The sequence below is a fragment of the Sarcophilus harrisii genome, chromosome 1, assembly GCF_902635505.1.
Source record: "Sarcophilus harrisii chromosome 1, mSarHar1.11, whole genome shotgun sequence".
Lineage (NCBI taxonomy): Eukaryota > Metazoa > Chordata > Mammalia > Dasyuromorphia > Dasyuridae > Sarcophilus > Sarcophilus harrisii.
The window spans coordinates 296,587,452-296,608,806 of record NC_045426.1 but is presented as its reverse complement, the minus strand read 5'-3'; the positions used below and the strand labels follow the sequence as shown (position 1 = coordinate 296,608,806).

The 21,355-nt window shown below is 34.7% G+C and overlaps 1 protein-coding gene across 2 annotated transcripts in view; it reads right to left on the bottom strand.

Moving 5' to 3' along the window:
* Positions 1-21,355, bottom strand: part of VLDLR (very low density lipoprotein receptor) — a 38,645-nt gene that overhangs the window by 15,720 nt on the left and 1,570 nt on the right. For both annotated transcript variants that reach the window (XM_031944027.1, XM_031944019.1), the window contains exons 2-3: positions 4,744-4,863; positions 406-528 (exon numbers count right to left, since the gene is read on the bottom strand). In XM_031944027.1, coding sequence (XP_031799887.1) covers positions 406-528; positions 4,744-4,863 — 243 coding nt within the window. The remainder of the gene's footprint in view (positions 1-405; positions 529-4,743; positions 4,864-21,355) is intronic.

Genomic DNA, 21,355 nt, shown 5'->3' with positions numbered 1-21,355 from the left:
ATTCTTCCAGTGTTGGAAGAAACTTCAGAGGCCATCTAATTTAACCCATACCTGACCAAAGTTTCCTTTAACATCCTTAATAAGATCATCCAGCCTCTGCTTAGAAATCTTTAACATGGTGGAGTCCTTTACTTCTTGAGGCAATTTGTTTGTTTGTTTGTTTATTTATTTATTGTTATAACTAGGACTTTCAAGGAAGCTTTTCCTTACATCCAATCAAAAAATATTTCTGCATTATTTCTAGTTCTGCCTTCTTTGGGTAAATGAAACAAGCCTATTCCCTCCTATGTGACAGCCCTTCAAGTACTTGAAGCTAGCCCCTTAATCTTCATTTATAAACTCCAAAAAGTGCCCATAAGAACACTGTCACCTTGGCAAGTTAGTCAATCAAGTAGTAGCACTTACTACATTGTTCTGGCCTTTCATCAGATCCATCTTCACAGTCTGGGTCCCCATCACACTGCCATCTGTTTGGTACACACTGGCCATTATTGCATACAAAGTCAGACTCGGCACATGTCTTCTTCACTACAAATAAAATTTTATATTCAGATACAGAGTTACAGAGTCAAAATAATTCAGTAGTCCATTTGTTTGATAGAGTGCAAGGGGCTTCTCTGGAAAACTATATTTTAATCTCTTTAATGCTAGATTTTCAAGTCAGCCAAATAAACCCTTAATTATGGCTGCACGTTACTCTAAACTGGTAAGTGCCAATATCCAAGGGTCACTCTTATCTTTGGGTATATCAGGTATTATTCCTAACAAGGATTGGTCCTATGAAAAATTGCTACATGAAAATATTGGAAACTGAACCTTGCCAGAAGAAGAGAGAGAAAATGTCCCTAATATAATTGCTCTAATATAAGAGATTCTTTTATGAGTTTGGGAATTAGAACATCCACTTCTAAAGAAAATTCGTAATTGGTCATATTTCATGCCAAGGTATTATATTATAGCAAATTTTATAAGTTGTTTTCATAAAAAAGGGAAAAGTACAGAGCAAGAAAAATCCTCAAGATGAATGAGTGACCACAGCAGATAAGGCAAATAAAAGTTAATTATGTAAAATAATAAATTGGGTATTTTAAAATATTAAATACAAGCATCCTACCCAGCTTGTTACAAATTATAACAACGCAAAAGTGGGAGGAAAAATCCCAGTGTTTTGATAGACACTTCCCAAATACTCAAAGCACATTTCTCTAAAACATCCAAGCCTAAGAAAATGAGTGCTACTTCTGCAGCTGAATAATTCTTAAGGATGGAAATGTGCCTTAATTTTATTAGCCTCTTGTATTAGACTTGAATTTATATTTTCTTATACTTTTACTATGATTTCAGTGTATAGTAGTAGATACCACTTCTAAAATAGATCAGCATACTCAGTTCAACTTCTAGTTTTTTGAAAACTACTTAGAAGGAACTTCAAGATTAGGTATAACTTGCCCTTGTCACCAAGAAATATGAGGCAGAACTTCAATCTGGAGCTTCATAACTACAAAGTCACCTCTTTATTATGTCATGCTGAATTTTGCTTCTGGTGAGAATTATTTTTTTTTATATTCACATTGTCACAGTTTTATTTGTATTTCATAACCATAACTTTATCCAAATAGATTCTAAAAACTTCTGGTTTCAGAAGCTAGATAAGGTACTTAATAAATACTATGGAGTTTTTCCAGCTATTAACACCCCTTAGTGGAGCTAAGGAATATAGATAATGGAACTTGTAGCTATTCCCGAATCAGAGTCTTCTCTAATATTCTCTTTTCCACACATAAGTCTAAATCTCCTCAGATTTACTTAGGGAGAAATGGAATTCTTATAAAACTTATCCTCTTTCTGTTAAGTGGTCTTTTTCCTCTCAATATTATTGATATCCTTTGTAACTGTCTGAGGTCACATATCGGCACCTACCACTACAGCATAAAGCAGACTCTTAACAGCCCTCCACCAGTTTAATTCCTTCCTAAAAAGCTTAGACTTGGTAAGAGAAGGAAGTTCAAGTTTGAGGAAAGTGAGTTCAGCTGAAGGAAAGGACAATTATATATCACTTGGTTCTTGATGTCAAGAATACTATAACCTAGACACATAAGAGTTAAGTTGATCCTTAATAATAGGATTTAGATGGCAAGAGAGGGAAATCCTTTTTAGTACCATTTAACAGAATTTAGAAACAGTGGTAGACCAAGTGCTGTATTTAGCATACGAATATCCAAGTCTTTGATCTCATCAATAGCTCTTAGTTACTAAGAAGCATCTATAGTGGCATTTGGAGCAATTATCTTGGAGTTTGTAGGTAACAGTACTGAGACAGTTTATTTTTTAAAATCAAACTGTATTCTGGAAATTCTGTCCTAATTCAACATTTAAGCTTTGAAGTAAGGACACAAATATTGAAGTTCTATCATTCAACTGCAAATGAATTCCTCTTCAAACCTACCTAAAGTCTATTCCTTAAAGCTAAAGGTAAGTTCTACCACCATAAGCTTTCCCATATAAGTGATCTGAGGAAACCCTTTCTGACCTCCAATAGGTGGTCTTGGCAAGAAGACTTATTTTGGATCTTGACCAAATCCAGGTTTATGCTATTCATTTAGAGAAAGAAGATATAGATAACCTCTTTGAATAGTAGTAAGAGCTACCATACTCTAACTACAGTAGTCTGAGTAAATACAGAAAGAGCTCACATTATGTAAATTGAGCTGCTTAATGGATAAACTGTTGTGTATTCATTATCCGAGGGTGAACAAAGGGACTCCAGTTTTTTAGTTTAGGGTTGAATTGAGACCATTTATGACTTCATCTCCATAAGAATGAAAAAAGCCAGTGACTTTCACTCACAGGGACAGAACATACAAATCTAATTCCTTTAAGTCACAATACAGTCAAACTGATAAATGAGAAGAAAAGTTGCTCCAAAGTGAATTTCTTTGGATGGCAAGGAATTTTTTTTTTAATCCTATCATCTTAATTACATGTGGGCAACTGGAAGTCATGTAGCAGATGTATAGGTAGTCACCTCTCTGAAATGAAATATTAGCACTAGATCCATGTACTTCCCCCCTACTCCTTACATTTTATAAGTAGATTAAAGGATATGTGTCAAGGTCATGCAAACCTATTCCTGATAGGGATAAGTCAATGTCAGATGAATAGAGTGGTTGTAGAACATTACCTTGGAGAACATTGGTTTATGGGAGATGTTAGTAATAGGATTAATAGAAGGAAGATTAAAAACTTGCTTATTCTTCCCTACTCTCCTCCCCATCCAGTAATGATCTCTCCTTCCTTAGAACTCATAATATTTTTTTTTTCTAGTGAATTAAGAGCCCTTGATAAAAGCAGTTTTATTTTATTTTATTAAAAAAAATTTTCAATAGCCTTTTATTTACAGATTATATGTATGGGTAACTTTACAGCATTGATAATTGCCAAACCTCTTGTTCCAATTTTCCCCCTCCTTCCCCCCACCCCCCTTCCCCCAGATGGCAGGATGACCAGTAGATGTTAAATATATTAAAATATAAATTAGATACACAATAAGTATACATGACCAAACTGTCATTTTACTGTACAAAAAGAATCGGACTCTGAAATATTGTACAATTAGCCTGTGAAGGAAATCAAAAATGCAGGTGGGCAAAAATATAGGGATTGGGAATTCAATGTAATTGTTTTTAGTCATCTCTCAGAGTTCTTTTGCTGGGCGTAGCCGGTTCAGTAGAACTCATAATATTTTTTAATGAGAATTGTAATAGAAGAATAAGACTAGAATTATGAGTATTATAAGAGCCGAGACCACCATACCTAATCTTTTTCCCAGCAAAGTGTATTGGACATAAATGAATATTTGTTAAAATGTGAAGAACTGCTATTATTTAGAGCCAAGTTTTTATAACTATATTTAAAGCAGTAAAAAAATAAAGTCCAGCATTCTCCAAGCTTTCTCATTTTACAAAGGAAGTGGCTACAAAATCTGGCTTCCTCAAGGAATGAAAGTTGTTACCAAGGAAGATGATGATGACAGAAGATGCTCCTTCTGACTTTAGTCAGAACTTAACAACTTTCTAGGGAGATAGGGGTTAATAGCCTAAGGATTTATCTAGGGTTTGGGAGTTTGAGGATTAGTCTAATAGGACTGTAGCTTCTTCAGAGACAGAATAATACAATAGAAAGAGCTCTGGCATTAGGGCAGAGAATCTGGACTAATTCTGTCTCTGGCACTGCTTGTGTGAACTTGAGTAAATCAGTCAGTTTCCTCATTTGTAAAATGAGTTCAATTAGTTGGTTGTGGTTATGATTTTCTTTTTTCTTCAGAGCCTATGGGTTAGACATATTATGATATCGATTTTCTTTGTTAGAATCTGAGGTAAATAGGGGCCATTTTTTTTCTTTTTTTTTGGTCTTGAGAGAAGTCACTCTCTTCATTTTTTTTTTTTTTTTTTTTTTTTTTTTTTTACCCCCAAAGATCTACTTTATTTTTTCCCTTCTTGCTCAAGGTATTCTGGTTCCAACTGATTAAGAGGACTTCTAGGAAACTAACTTATCTACCATCAATAATTCTAGGAGTTGTTTAGGTACAAGTTTCAAGCTCAACCTGAGTCCCAAAAGATCTTTGATCATTAAGAAATGATTTTATAGAAATCTAAGTCAAGAAATCATTTTTTCAGGAAAATACCGAGTTTCAGTATGATTTGACAAGAGGAAAAGCATTCAATAGATTCTGAGGCTACTTACCACATGAACTCTCATCACTGCCATCACTACAGTCTTCATCACCATCACACTTCCACAACAAAGTAATACAGCGGCCGTTGCTGCACTGGAATTGAGATGACTCACATTTTGTTCTTGTCCCTAAGGTTAGAAAGACTCTTAGCTAAATCAGAATTTTTTTTAAAACTAAGATAAGAAAAGACAGTTTATTACCTTGAAATTAAAGCTGCAGACTGCCCTATGTTCTTAGAAAAGGAGGTTAATATCATTAGAATTATGTAGCAGCCATCCATCTTCAAGTATCCTGAATAGGTCTATCAAGTGCCATTTCTTAGATATTAGTTGGGCAAATGAGTACCCTTTGAGATCTCTGCTCTGAAATCTCCTGTTGAAAGTGGCACTTTCTTTCTAGTTGCTTAGGTTCATATCACAGTCATGTCATTAGTCATTTCCCTCACTCCTGGTATCTTATCCCATCAGTAGACATGTCACTCCTTCTATAATATCTCTTGTACCTGATCCTTTCTCCAACTTCCCATGGCTACCATATCAATTCACATAATGGATTCTTAATCTCCCTTTTCGAATTTGCCTTCCACAAAACCACTAGTCTGATCCTAGTTCTACTCTGCTCAAGAAACTTCAATGAACTTATAACTAAAGCTAAAATGCAAGTTCCTAAAGATGCCACTTAAAAGCCCATCTAATTTGGGCTCCAACGTCTCCTCCTAGGAGAACTGCATGTTAACTTCCTCTTAAGGACTCTATAGTCCAGATAATGCATTTCATGTCTTTATATTTTTGAACAAACATTTCCTTGTTCTTATAAAACTTTCTCTTAACCTTTATTCTACCTAGAATTCTTAGCTTCCTTCAAAGCTTAACCCAGATATCATCTCCACCTTTTCTATTTTCCTTAGTTGTTACTGTTCTCTCCAATAGTATGCTTGGTAAATGTCTAACGAACACCATTTTGGATGGTTGGGGGTGGGAACCAACCCGCATGCATGACATTTAAGTTCAATATGCATTTTTAACATTTTCTCTATCATTTAAGTCTATGAAGTAAAACAAAACAATAACCAGTTTCCAAGGTATAACTGTTTACACTGAAAATTCTTTAGGCCAGGGAAATTGGCACACAATGTCCATTTCAGAACAGTCAAAGAAAATGCCCAGAGCTAAAAGATGGCATGTTTTTCTAGTGGAACAGCCAGGATGCCAATGTCACTGAATCACAGAGTCCATGTTGGGGAATACAGTATAAGAAGATTGAAAAGGTAGAAGGTGGTTATAAAGACTCAATGCCAAACAGAGCATTTATATCTTATTTTCAAGGCTACACACTGGAATTTATTGAATTGGGGAGTGACACAATCAGATCTGCTCTTTAGGGAAAATCCCTTTAATGGCTGAAAGGAGGGAGATGAAATGGAGTAGAAAGACTTGAAACCAACCAGCAGATACAATAATGATCCAGGTGAGGTAATGAAGGCATGCACTAGGAGTGATGGCAATGTCAGAGGAGAGATGGAGGCATAAGATAATCATGATGATGATTATAAGAGATGTTACAAAAGTGAAATTGACAGGTCTCAATAACAGATTAGATATGAAAGGTGAGATAGTGAAAAGTCAAGAATAACTTGTAGATTTTAAGACAGATTGGGAAGATGGTGTTGTCCTCTATAATAGGAGCAGTTCTCCTAGGAGGAGAGGTTGGAGCCCAAATTGGATGGGCTTTTAAATGGCATGTTTAGGAACTTGCATTTTAGCTTTAGTTAGAAGTTCATTGAAATTTCTTGAGCAGAGTAGAACTAAGATCAGACTAGTGGTTTTGTGGAAGGCAAATTTGAAGAGGGAGATTAAGAATTTATTATGTGAATAGAAAAGCCTCTATAATAAGAAAGGTAGAATGGGGAAGGTGTAAGACAATGAATTCAGTTTAAGATTGCTCAATGGTAGCTGGAGATGAAAGATTGAAAATCAGCAAAGAGATTATTTGGCTACATGTTGTAAATTCCTGGAGGTCAGGAACTATTATTTTGGCTTCTCTATTCCAAATAACTTCTTATGCCTTTAATTGAGAGAACTAATTTAAGCAAATAATAATTTATTTGTACAATCCTTAAATGCCATGATTATTAACCTTTCTTCATGTTGTGGCATACATTTGACAGTCTAGAGAAGCCTATGTAAATAATTCTCAGTATAATGTATTTAAATAAAAAAATACATGGGATTATGAAGGCAATGAAAATCTAGTTATTTAAATATTTTCAAAGAAATTTACAAATCCCAGATGGAGAATCCCTACTTTATGCCTTATCAGTATTCTTCAGTGTACCCAAAGATGGATAGGACATATATTGCAATTTTATAGTCAATCACTTGCATTTTCTACCAGAAATCAAATTAAGCAATGGAGATACAAAGAGAGAAAAGACAATCCCTGTCCTCAAAGAGCTTAAAGCCTAAAGATAAGGTTTTATAAATGAGAGTACTGAGATAGTCTTGCCCAAGACTTCAGAGATGACAAGAAGTACTAAATCAGTTATTCTAATTAAATCCACACACTACCCTATCAGATTCTTTTATTTTCCATGGTCTCATACTGAAGTCATAAACACAGTGACTTATTCACTTTTTGGCCTTAATATACAATCTGGCAAGGACTTGTTTACTTTTTATAATGTTTTAGAAGTACTGAGGCTAGATGGTGTTTATTTACCTGCAAGTCTAATTGTGAAATATTTTGAACTTGGAAAAGCCCATCTCACATGGTTTATATCAGAGGTGTCAGACTTAAATAGAAAGAGGCATACTTGTACTATGTAGTGACTGAGAATACCACAAATTGACATTACCTATGTTATATACTTTTTTTGGTTTAACAATTCTGGACTGCAGATTAATCTGGCTCAGGCTCCATCAGGAGTTTTGCAGCTGCAATTTGACAGCTCTGGTCTATATTCAAGGAGGATGTTTCCTAGAGAACAGAGCCCTCAGTGCATGTCATATGCAAATCTTGATGTTTTCACCCTCAAGCCTTCAGTTTACTTTTGCTAACAAGTTACAGGAAGATTATAACCATTCCCAGCATTAGTGTATTAATGTCCCAGTTTTCCCATGATGTAGAGGGCAGTAGATAGTAACCATTATATATATATATTTAACCATATATATATATGGTTAAATATAGATATAAAAAAAGTATACAAATCAAACATTTACTGATAATAAATCATTTTGAGACCCCATATGAGTTCATAAACCAATTTCAGAAGCTGGGAAAAAAGTACTATAGGAGTTGCTTCAAATTGCTACATACCGCTCATGATGACCATGTCTTTTCTCCTATCTTAAAATGTGGCAGAAATGTAGAAATTGTTTTGAATGTGAAAATCCAGCCCCTCTTCCACCATTCCTCATTTTTCTCCCCCTACCCCTATTCTCTGTGTCTGTGCTTTGTCTGATAAAACAAATGCTCTTTAGAATCTCTGGGACCAGTCAGTTAAAGCAAAGTATAATGTGCATTGTTGTTTTTCAAATGCGAACTTGTGCACTGATGTGTAAATTCAATGTTCTTGTTACAGATTGAATAAATGTTTATTTTAAAGATAAAAAACTTATTACTGTAGCAACAATGAAGCTCCATTTTTATAGTAATTTGCTTGGGCAGGCTGTTAAATTCTCTCGAATATACAGTACTTTTTACTCACACATAAAATGGGGGGCGGGGGGGGGGGGAAGAGCTGGCTGGCAAATCTGGAAATCCAAGTTGTAATACTAATTTGTCCTCAGGTCCTTTATCTCAGAAATTATAGACTACACAAGTTGTATGTCATGAACCCCTTGGCAGTCTGATGAAGATTATAACTCGGAATGTTTTTAAAGACATAAAATAAAATACTTAGGAGTACAAAGGCAACCAATTATTTTGAAATGTAGTTAACAATGTTTTAAGTTAATGGACCTCTGGTTAAGAAATCCTAGACATTATTTATTCCCAATTCTGGCATAGGAGATCAATCTCAAATTAAGGATATAATAAGAATAAACAGTTTTAAATTGAGACTACTTTGCACATCTTGGGGATCCCATGAAGTGCTAACACATTAATTTTGGAATGAATTAGATTGCTTTCATTATTTCAATAGCTATAAAATCATGTTCCAAGCTGAAGATTGCGATGAATTTAGCTGAAGGACATTATCTTCCTTCAGGCTCGACACTTAATAAAATTATTAGTGGAACATTAGTTTTTCAAGCTTTTTCAGGTTGCAAATAGTTTGCTGTAAGCTACTGTAAATGATGCTCAAAAATAAATTTTAAAAGGCAATTCAGTTTCTGAAGCAGTTGTGTGAAGCAGGGTTGTCCTCACCTGTTGAAATATTCTTTTAAAAGAACAACTAATTTCAGGTGAAGGGTCACATATTAAAGTAATGGTCACTAAATAGATACTCTCTTGAAAAACTGATTGTGCTTCCTAACTATTGAAGCTTTTACATGTACCTTTCAGATTCTCTCTCACAAATAACTGATCTATCATTATAGTTAGGACAGATAGGAAAGTCTGCAGCAGAAATTCTTAACCAGGAAGTCCATGAATAGATTTTAAAAAATCTATAAACTTAGATAAAAAAAAAAAACAAAAAAACAACTTTATTATTATTATTATTTTTTTTTTACTAATCTCTAACTGAAAGTTAGCATTTCTTTATTTAAAAAAAAAAAAATCTAAGGATTCTATGAAATTCAGACTCCAAAGAAGTTCAGACACAAAAGGGGATAAGAGTCCTAGGAGACTGTATCTTCCCAGCCACAGTTTAGGCTTGTTTCATTAAAAGGACAGAATATGCCATTTAATACTTTATATTTCAGCAAAATCTAATATTCCTATACCAGATGAATTGTCAGGGAACACCAGATTAAATTGAGAGAAGAGAAGCCAACCAATTTAAAGAGTTAGAATGTATCCAGAAAATCTTAGTTTTAGAATTTGTTCTATTTGTCTGGGAATACACGCCTCCTGTTTCCGTGTATTCCATTAGACCTAGCTAGAATGGGAGTACATTGAGTAAAGTTGGAATCCAAATGTTAAAATGTCTTGCCTGCATCAGATTTTTACAACTTCAACTACTAACACTGACCTCCAATGGATCACTATAGGCATTTTATCAAGCAGGTATTTTATAGATAAAAGTTGCTCATCCAGGAATACTTTTACAGAAAGAATTACACAGAAAACTGCCAAGGTATTTAACTAAGTGAGAAGAAACTTGGTGGCATAGTACATAGAACACAAGACCCAGAGTCAGGAAGATCAGAGTTCATCTCCAACTTCAGACACTCAATAACGATACTGGACATGTCAATTAGCTTCTCAGCCTCAGTTGCCTTACATGTAAAATGAACATAATAATAATACCTACTTCCGAACATTGTTGCGAGGATAAAATAGGAATTTGTGAAGTGCTTTACAAGTCTTAAAATGCTATAAGGATTCATGTGATGATGACAATGATCAACCAATGCTTTTCCATCAGGCTCACTTTAACTCACAAGTTAAAGCACCAAGTGCTTAAGGGAAAAAAAAAACAAAAAACAAACAAAACAAAACAAAACAAAAAAACCCAACAAGCAAGGGAGCCACAAATATAAACCAAGCTTACTTTCAACATAGTTACTTTGCCTACTTTTTAAAAATAAATTAGATCAGAAAAAAAAAAGAAATAAAGAAAAGAAGGCATGATAAGAAAAATTATACCAAAGGCCTCTAAAATCTCTTGGTGATAGCTAAAAAATCCGTAGGCATGAGAAAACTTAAGTCAATGGGTGCTTGATTAGGAGTTTTGCACTCCATATTCTTACCTAACAAAGGAAGGGTAGATTTTTATCTATATACACACACATCCACATACATATATGCATATGTCGATATACATACGGATACATACATACATGTGTGTATGTACATACCTATCCACACACCCCCCCCCTAAAGCAGATTTTTCTCTTAAAGGCGTTTCAATGCTGACTTAGTGAATTTCAAACAAACTGAAAACCATCACTGTGGTAGTTGTTACCACATTGTTACCACCACAACATGCATTTCTGTAGCACTTTAAGAGTTGTAAATCACTTCACAAATTCACATTTTTATCCTCACAACAATCCTGGTAGTTGGTGCTTTTATTATCCTCCTTTTACATATAAGGCAATCGAGGCTGAGAAGTGCTAATTGACCTGTCAGTACAGCTAAGTGCAGTAAAAGTAAATGAAGCAAGGAATATTTCACACTAACCCCCAGACACTGACATTGCCTTTTTTTTTTTTTTTTTTTTTTTTTTTTTGTGATTGTAAAAAAATCAAATACATATGTAAAATAGCCTAGGGATATATCACATAGCACACGAAGATTTCCTAAGTGTTTGAATTACACAGCTGTCCTGTCCTCTGTTCCCCCCCCCCCCATCGTATGGCTTTCCAGTAGCTGAAGCACTATTAGACAATGGGACTGCTTCTGGTGAACACATCCCATGTTAACAGTTCACTGGCTTCAAGGAGAACCATGTTGACACAGGCAAACATTGCATGTCTCTTTTTCTCCAACCCCACCCCCCAGCTAAATCTTGCAAGTGCTGCTTGGAAAATTAAGCCCATGGTCTGAATGTAGAGGGGAAAAAAATAAAGTAGCAGATCACTGAAGTCTAAATCAGTGAAAGGTAAACCATATGCTTTATTTAAAATAAAAATGTCCCAGGTCTCTGATATAAAAACCTTAGTTTAGTAGGGGGCATCCTTGGTGATATGTAGAACAATTAGCAAAAAGTCTCTCCTATCTTGGTACTATTTTAAAATCAAATATGTATTCTTATCCTAAAGTTCTATTCTGGCCAGCTCCTTATTTAACCACTTGAATTGGCATAAGAAAAGTCATAAAAGACTTATCTTTTTAAAAATATTTAAGTTTACTTTTATCAGATGATGAAATTTATTATCTTAAAGTCGAGATTTGTTGGATTCTAAAAAGAAAGCTTATGTTTTTATACATTTATACATATTGTTCACAACACATAACTCTTGCATATATTTAGTATCACAGATGATATAATTGTCTATAGTAATAATCCATTGTTACATATAATAAAAATGTGGTTCTAGAATCCTAGAAGCAGTGGGTGTAAGTATAATTTTTTTTTTTTTTTTTTAAAAGAGGCAAACCTAATGGAACATCATAGCTAAGTATCAACTTTTCATATCTCCTCATTGCTGGAACCTACTAAATTCTCTACTGGAAACAGTTTATTTTGGCACTTCCAAGACAACCAAGGGCATTTATTTTAAGCCTTGTTCAGTCCCACTGCTTACTTTCACGCCAATCTTTCTACACAGGATGAAATGTAAATTAGGATTTCTAGTGTCCGAGTTAGCATGTCAAAGCAGCAAAATAATTTTTAATAAGGGGTAGGGAGAAAAAGATTTGAAGGAAAGGGTGAGGTTAAGGGACAGATGCCAAGACTGTTTAAAAACTACTTTATATTCCAGTTCTAAGTCAGGTGTTATAGAGAGAAAGATTGCCCAAAGGTCATTTTCATATTAGTTAACAGAGGTAAGGCATAGCAAATCTTGTCAAGAAAGTTGACTTTTCATTCAGGTATCCTAGATTAAAGTATACTCTTTCTTCCTCCTTAGAAAGCTCCTAGTTTGCTCCCATGTGTCACTATTTATCAAAATAAATGCTGGATGTCTTTTTGAAGGGCAGGCAGAAGTTGGTGACCTCTCAATACTGCCAATTAGAGCAGGTTTTTCCTCTCAGAGATTTATCTGCTGACCTGTTGAATTTATGGGTTATAGTAAGGCTCAGCGGAGGAGGGATAACTTCACCTCAATTCCCAGGCATATTTCCTTCTTTTGTTTGTGAAGAGATCATTTGGATATAGTAAAGCCTTATTAAATTCAGAAGTCACTAGTTAAAGTCAACATTTAAAAAAAGTGATATTTGCTAAGCAAAAAAGGCAAGTTTAGCTTTCCTCACAATTGAAAATAAAAGACGAGAGATGTGAGGAGAAAGATATTAAACTTACTTAAAAGAAATTGCCCACTGTAATGTACTTTCTAGAGCTCCCATGCTGGGGTGCCAAAATATACAGTCCAGACTAGCTCTCTGGAGGATCTTGGGACCATCTCAACTCCTTGGTCTTAGTGGAGGAGTGAAGAAGGCAGGAAACCCACTAAGCTGGTCAAAGATGGAATCTGTTTATTTCAAGTCCTCTCAGTCCCTAAATACCTTAGTATAATTACATCACCACAGCACACTGTGCAAGTGCTAACTATAGTAGCATTACATAACCATAGTACACTGCACAAGTGTTAACTGAAAGCACCCTGCTATTGAAATGTAAATGCCTCTTTACGGTAGGTATCCCTTGCTTCAAGTAGAACACAGGTGGTTATGCCCTCCTTGACTTTTCAAGAAGGGTGAGGGACACCAAAGGGAAGTGGGGAGCCAAATCAGACATTGTCAGCAGGTTCCTTCTGGGCTGAAGGGTCTTATACCTTTACCCAGAGTTCCCCCACTATCTTCGGCCCTCTACAACCCACAAATAGAACTTTTCTTATCTATATTTTCCACAGGCAGAAAGATACTGAAGCCAGTTCTCACAGATTAAGTTTTCAGTGTAAGCATTTACACCTGGGAAATCAGCAAATGTTACAAATTGAAGCTTGATTTTTTTTTTTTCTAGACTTTAGTGATGGAATTAATGCAAATTAAACTTAAAATTATGTCCTGCTTGTTTCGTCTCCTTTCCCAAGTGATTGTTAAATATTTACCAGCAAACTCCTACAACATCTTAAGTCTAGTAGATTCTCTTTTTAGCACTACTTTGAGTCACATTATCACGCTAATGATGTCTTGATGGGTGAATTTTGAATAAGGCAAGTTATTATTGCTCTAGGGACACCAACAGGATTAGTGAGCCTTTTTGGTCCTGGATCATGAGAGATCAAAGCTCTATAATTATGGCTAGAAGATAAAGGGTATGCCCTTATATTGGTCAGTCACATCTTTGTGTTAAAAGCAAAGTATTTGTTTCCAAATATTAATAAGTTTAGACGTTTCTCTCTTAGATACTTTTTCTATTAAACTATGGATGGGGACAAAATTGCCCAAGTGATGTAAACTCTGGGTTTTCTATGTATATCATATTCTATATATACATATTCCTATGTATATTATATATTATAGGTGTCTGGATACCCATCTAATGATAAACTAGTATGGATAATTTAAAAATAAATTCTAGTTCAGATGAGTTGCAAGGGAAGGTTACTCTCTAAGCTGTTTCAGGATCATTAGGACAGAGAATATTTGTAAGGACCATGACATAGGGGTAATGTGTCACTTAAGTAAGGAACACCTGAGTTTGAGTCATGTCTGATATGCTGTGACCCCAGGAAACTTATTTATTTTCTCACTGACCCCAGAAAACACTAATACTGTTGCAGGACAGTTACTGATCTTCATTGCTAGAAGGAATTAGCCCTCCAAAGAAAATACAGAAAAACAAAACACATATTATACTATACTGTTAGGTCTTAAGCTGACATAAATCCACAAATAGAGAATTCCATATCAGCTTTATATCTATCTACTCCAACCCACCATACCTAGCACATGCTTTGCATGTTAGATGCTTAATATCATTCTGGTAGGAAAACCATCTTGATGCTCTTCATTTTAGAATACCTTTGCTAATATTAAGTGAAAAGATTTAGTAGTTTAAAGCAATTGTATGGATCCAGTGCTTCAGTACAAAAAGACAAGTTTCAAGTCCTTATGACAATTCATTAGGGGGAAAAAAGCAGAGGGAGTAATCATTAATCTCCAAGTTAAAACTAAAAAAGATTTAGTCAAAAGAGAAAAATATTGAAACCATATTGGCAGCCATATTAATCAATATTGTTTTAGACTACTTAAAATATCTAGATAGTATAAGACTGAAATATTGTTGTGGGGTAGGAAATGATAACTTGGTGGATTTAGAAAAATATGGAAAAAATCTTATGAAAGATTGTCTTCAGAGAAACATAACATACAAGCATAGTATGGCCTTCCATAAATATATATGGATGTATGTGTAAACATCTGTGTGATTATAGATATCTATATGTGTATATTTGTATACATACAATATGTAAATATAAACTATTTTCTTATTTAATTGTAATCTTAGGGAAGGGAGGGAAGGAGGGAGGAAAAGGAATAAAATAATTGCACAGCAAAACAAAATAAAGGAAGGTAGCAAAGAAAAGATGGACAGCTTAGTTGTTAATGTTGTAGTATGTTATATAGGCTCTTTAAATGAAAATTTATTTCATATTTTGATTCCTCTCATGTGTTATACACATGAAAATTTTTTTCTTTTAAAAAATTGTACTTGTTTTAAATAAAATTTAAAAATAAACTTACAACAATAACTAGCTAGTATTCATCATTTTGTAGAATAGGCAAAATGTATAGAAGTGCATGAATCTAGGAGTCAGAAGAGTTGAGTATGAGTCCTAGTTACACTGCTAATTGTGAAAACCTGGGAAAGTTATGTAACATCTGTGAGATGCTATGCCCACATTTTAGAAATAAAGATAATTGTACTATTTATTGACTTTAGGCACAAAGATCAAATTAAATCACGTGTGGAATGCTTTAAAAGTCAAAATACTAGAAACTAATTATACAAGATTTCCTCATGACAATGACTTAACTTTTATTCTCCTGAGATTCTAAAATCTAACCCCTAAATCTACCTTTCCAACCAAGTCTACTGCTACATTACATTCTCAAATGAAGTAGATTATCCACTCCAGTCTTGGCCATTTCCAACTCTGTGTCCTTATATACTGCTTGCTTCAAGTCTTTTCTTTACTCCAATTCATTTTCCACATAGCTGCCAGGGATTTTCTTAAAGCACAGACCACATCATTTCCCTATTCCATCTCCAGTGATTTTCTTTTACATCTACCACTTGTGTTTAGCATGTAAAACCATCTACATACAACTTGGCCTCACTCTACATTTCCAGCCGTGTAATAAATTATTTCCCCTTCAAGTGTCTGTGACACAGCAACACTTCCTTCTTACTGTTCCCTGAACAAGATTCTCTACCATGCATTTCTGATATCAGCATTTGTTGTCCCCCATGAAACCCCTATATCTTTTAGATTCCCTAATTTCTTTAAGGGCTCATCTTGACTACCACCTTCTATGAGAAGTCTTTCTAATCTCCTTGGTAGTAGTGTCTAGTTCCCTACAACCCTCAAATTACATAGTATATCATATGTCCCTTTCTCACTGACTGTAAGATCTTGGAGGGCATGGATTGTAGTTTCTTTTTTCATATCCTTTAAGCCTAAAAGTGTGATTTACAAGTAGGAGATAAGTGTGTGCCATTATCCTATTCCATTCAAAAAGATTAATATATATGTTAAATATTTAACATATACGAATTCTTATAAAGTGAACTGGGGATAAAAAGTAATACTTATTGTGAAAGAGTTTATAATTGGGAGAAGAGAGGGGATGATTAGATTGATAGATATAGATATTTATATCTATCTACATATCTCACTAGTATAACAGTAAAGGAAGAGAAATTAGGAAAAATTAGACCTCTTCAAGGGATGATTCAAAAAGCCAAAAGCACGAAGACTATATATATCAAAGTAGAAGTTAAATGTTGATAAAAGAAAGTTTTAGATTTTTTAAAGTACTATAAATAATTAGTGAGAATAAAGAAAGTGGGGATGGGAAATTCATCTAATGTAGGGCTTGAGGTTTTTAGCAGTCAGAAATATGGAAGGAAATATCTTATGTGGAGAAAAGTCTATGTGAATGCCCAGAGGTTAAGAAAAAAACAAGAATAGGGAACAGCTAATGGCTTAAATTATTGTGTCACAGTTCCCTTTTAATGTCCTGACCCAGTTTCCCTAATTGTCCTATTCAGTTACTCTGTCTCAGGTTATAACCATTCCGTCTTAATGTTTGATGAGATAAAGGTGTTATATCTTTAGGCTATAATCATTCCTTCTTAATGTTTGACGGGATAAAGGTCTATCCATTTTAGACATCATTAGAATATCAGGAGCCTCTCCAGTACCTCCCTCCATTATGTTATCCTCAGGTTCCTCTCCCCATTAAGTCATCCCCATCCAGGTACCTCCCCCATTATGTCACTGTTCTTGTTACCCTATAAAAGATTCTTATTATCCGACATTCAGTGCTGGATTCTTTGAGACTATAGTCTCGTTCAACCCTGGGATCAAACATGGATCATTTGGTCCCAGTAAATCTCTAATCTCTATCTTGCTCAGTTTCTCCAGCATTACAAAATCTTTGCTAGAAACCAGAATGGTGGAGAGCAGCATGGGGTAGTATAATGAATTAGCAGAATACTGAATTTAAACCTTTGCTATGATCTTGTGAACTGTTGGGATTCATGTCACAACCAGAATTTTAGTTTTCCTCATTCATAAAATGAGGACTTAAAAATGCCTTTATTACAGTCATTTCAGGAAAGTTTTTTGCAAGTCTTTACTTGCATTATGGGTCATTATTAATAAAATTTAAAAAAAGTTATGGGCCATTATTAATAAAAACTATTTTTAAAATTAAAAATGCCAGGTTAAGGTATTTGCATTTTCTCCTATAGATAATGGGGTATCATTGGAAATTTGAACAGGGAAGTGACATGGTCAGATCAATCATTTAAAATCTTTGATAGCTGTGTGAAGTTGTTTGTTCTTCATTCTTAAAGGGAACCATGACATTAAGGACGTGATAGCATGATGTGCAAGAAGTTGGTGTAAGTGAGGGAGGGCTATGCAAAGTCACCAGCCTCATTTTTTCTTCCAAAAGTCATTTGGGCCCAGAGAGAATATCTAAATTAAGATTACTGGAGATGACTCTAGCAATATGAAGACGGAAGAGATCAAAACAAACTTGCTTGGTGGTTCCTGCAAGATGCAGGCCATTGTGGGAAGGAGGGCAAGAACTAGTCTGGTAATGTAAGTAGAGAATTTGCAATCTGGGGGAAATTTTCTCCCTTTCCCCCCAGAATCAATTTAAATTTTACTGACCTATTTAGGCCCAGCCCCAACACTCCTTCTTAAAAGCTTGCTAACAATTGCATTTATTAGTGACTTTCCTCACTTTTCCACTCCCCAGGCACCAAACTTGCTAATCATATAGCCCTTTGCACGTATCCATCCAGTGTATGACTTATTGCTAAGGTATTAGTCAAGAGTCAAAATCCAAATATCCTTAGCTAGTGACCTATTTTATATCCTATGACATAGATACTTAATTTTTTTATTTTTATTTTTTTTCATCATGGACGTCTTTTCAGAGAAGGGTTTTTAAATGAGTAAGACTTAGAATCACAAAGGAAACTGCTAAAATTATAGTTATTAAAATGGTTAAAAAAATATTTGGGGCAGTTAGGTGGCACAGTGGATAGAGCACCAGCCCTGAAGTCAGGAGGACCCGAGTTCAAATCTGTTTCAGATACTTAACGCTTCCTAGCTGTGTGACTCTGGTAAATCACTTAACCCCAATTGCCTCAGCAAAAAGAAAACAAAAGTTCAGATTGAAATCTATCCACAGATTTAACCCTTCCTTATTCAGGGATTATGAACCCTTACGCTAGAGGGACATGCTTACTGTTCTTGCTTCTAAAGCACAGTGTGCCATTACTTGCTACTTTATTTTTAATGCATGATGAACAAAACAAGAACCAGAGGGGACCTGTAGAGGCCACCATGTCCAACTCCCTTATCTTACCTGGCGGACCAAGAAATTAAAACTTGCCCAAGGATTTGCTAGGTTCTCCAATTCCAAAATCAGGGTTCTTCTAACTGCAACATTAATGTTTGATGCTTATATCACTAGTGTCATAGTAAAGGGAGAGAAATTAGGAGAAAATAAACCTCTTCAAGGGATGCTTCAAGAAGTCCAAAGCATGAAGACAATATTTGTAACAAAAAACAAAAAAACCCCCTCGATTCTCCCCTGTGACTAATGTATAGCCAGATCATAAATTAGATACCCTAACTTTCAGCCTCTAGAGAGCACATCTTTAAAGTTGTTGGTGGGCTCTTCTTTGGCTTCAAAGGAAACATTAGGAAACACACAAGCCTTTTCCTTTAGAAGTCCCCAGGCCTTGGAACTTTTGCATGGATAAATAATTAAGACATTTTTATTTCTGATGTGAATTTAAGACAACTAGAAGTATGTACTTTGACATTTAAATTCATCTACCAAATGTCTGGAATACTGATGCCCAAGTGCCAGTCTGCAAAACTTTTATATATCAAATAAGGCCTTCTTCAAAGAAGAACAAAACAAAAAATACCACCTTACCCTTCTCTATCTTGATTCTGTCATCTGACTTTTGTCCCAGATTATGTTTTCAAATCTATAGATTGCCCAGCTGTGGCTATAGGGAGAGTTAACTCTATGATTATTAAATTAGCCTTCTCAAATTTGTAGAATGATTTATCCTGGCAAAGTGACCTAGCAACTTTTTGCATTCAGGCTAGATCTATCAAATATGTATTAAAAAAAACCCTACAATCTTTGATAATTTTTTTTTTTTAAACATTAGTAATTTCTGGATACTCTCCTACTCCTCCATAGTTTCTGATCTTAACTTTTGCTTTGTCATTGGACTTAGATAACTGGAAGAAAGTGTGAGGTTGATGACTTTGTGGAACTATGTCTCACTTCAATTCATAAGCAAGTCAAGACATTCTGCGATCTCACTGGTCCTCTTAGAAACAAAGGAGTAACACCAAGACTTGGTTTTATAACCAGAAATCAAGTCTTTAGAGTATGTAATATTTTGTGTCCAAGATTCCCGCCTAAGGAAAGAAGGGAGGTGTTTCCTTATCCATGTCTCTTCTTTGAAGCCAAAATAGTTTATTATTGATCAAAATTCAGTTTCTGTAAGTCATATGTTGAGAATAATTTTACAGGCTTTCTTTCATTATAGCAGCAATTAAATAAATATTTAGATACTGGCGAGAGATATGGAACAGCCTTTATAATTCATGACAACTGATTTCCTATAAAACATAATCCCTAAAATTTGATGATTTTGCTTGCTGGGAAGAGGTATTAAAACTGGTCTACAATTGTTACTGTAAAATGTTTGGACTTTTAAAAATCTGTTTTTGATAAGTCTTCTCTGCCTGTTTTCTTCTCCTCCCTCAAGATGACTATTTTAGTGCTTATAAAACTGGTATCCAGATTAAGATTACAGGAAGAACACATATCCCATATCATTGAGGCCCCTATATTCCCATTCAAAGGTATTCACATTGCTTTTGACCAAATGAATTCCATAATTTGATAAACTTTTGTCAACCCTTGGAATCTTAAAACTCTGTTCAGGTAGGAATGGGGCACAATAATTAGATATCACTATTTCTTTGTCATCACTAAATGAAAACTATAGCATCCTTATATAGCAAATAAAGTTTTGTTGTGTTTAAACCACTATGACACAGAAAACTATTAAAAATACACAAAATTCATTCTGAGGATGCAGTCTAAGTTTTAATATACTTATTATCATGTCTAGAAATCCAATATTTACTAAATAGCATCACAAGTTTGTTAATATTTGACAGTAGCGACTATGATGTTGAGGTTATTACCCTTTCCCTGATATTTTTGAGGCAAAGTTAAAGATATGTGCCCTTCCCAGACAAGTTGGCTTAAATTTTATAGGTCCCTACTTTGGTAGTTTCAATTATTTAAGAATTCACACTTTAGTATTTTTTATACAAAATACACAATAGTTCCGTTTTAAGAAAGATTTAAGCTAACACGAAATTGATCATCTTCAAATACAGAGTTTTTTAACCTGAGGTCATGGAATTTAGGCCTATAGACTTCACCAGACTGTCAAAGGGGTCCAAGACACAAAATTTAAGAACTTTGCTCTAGCTGTATATGATGGTTTACTAATAATAACGATTTGTGTAGCATCTTAAAATTTGCCAAATGCCTTAATACATCTCCTTATTTTATCTTTGTAACAATACTATTAGGTAGCAGTAACAAACTAATCATTTGCCCCTCTCCCCCATTTAGAGTGTATGTTGGTGACTAATTAAGAGAAAGCCAAATTCTGCAGAGGTTCAAGATGAGATTCAGGATGGGCAAGGTAGGGATAATAGTTTAAAAACAAAGCAAAACAAAACTAGGCAGACAACTTCGCTTTCACATCTTCCCATCCCCAAAGAAAATCCATCTCAAATTCCAAAGTTCTGAAGATGGTATAATATTCACACGATTCTTTTACAAAATCTCACGCAAAATAGTTCAAATTATTACTGTACAAAGTTACAGGATGCATCACACGGAAAAAAAAATTGATAACCAATCGCAGAAGATAGAGGAAAGGGACCTGTCTAGAATACAAGAACGATATCACTTAGAACACTTTAGAGACCAAGTTAAGAGAGAGCAGTTTTGAAGATGAAAGCGATACGATTCAGTTTTTTTTGGTCTTTAGATTTGGAGATCTTTCCCCTTAAAACCCAACCCCTAATTCACAAGTGGCTG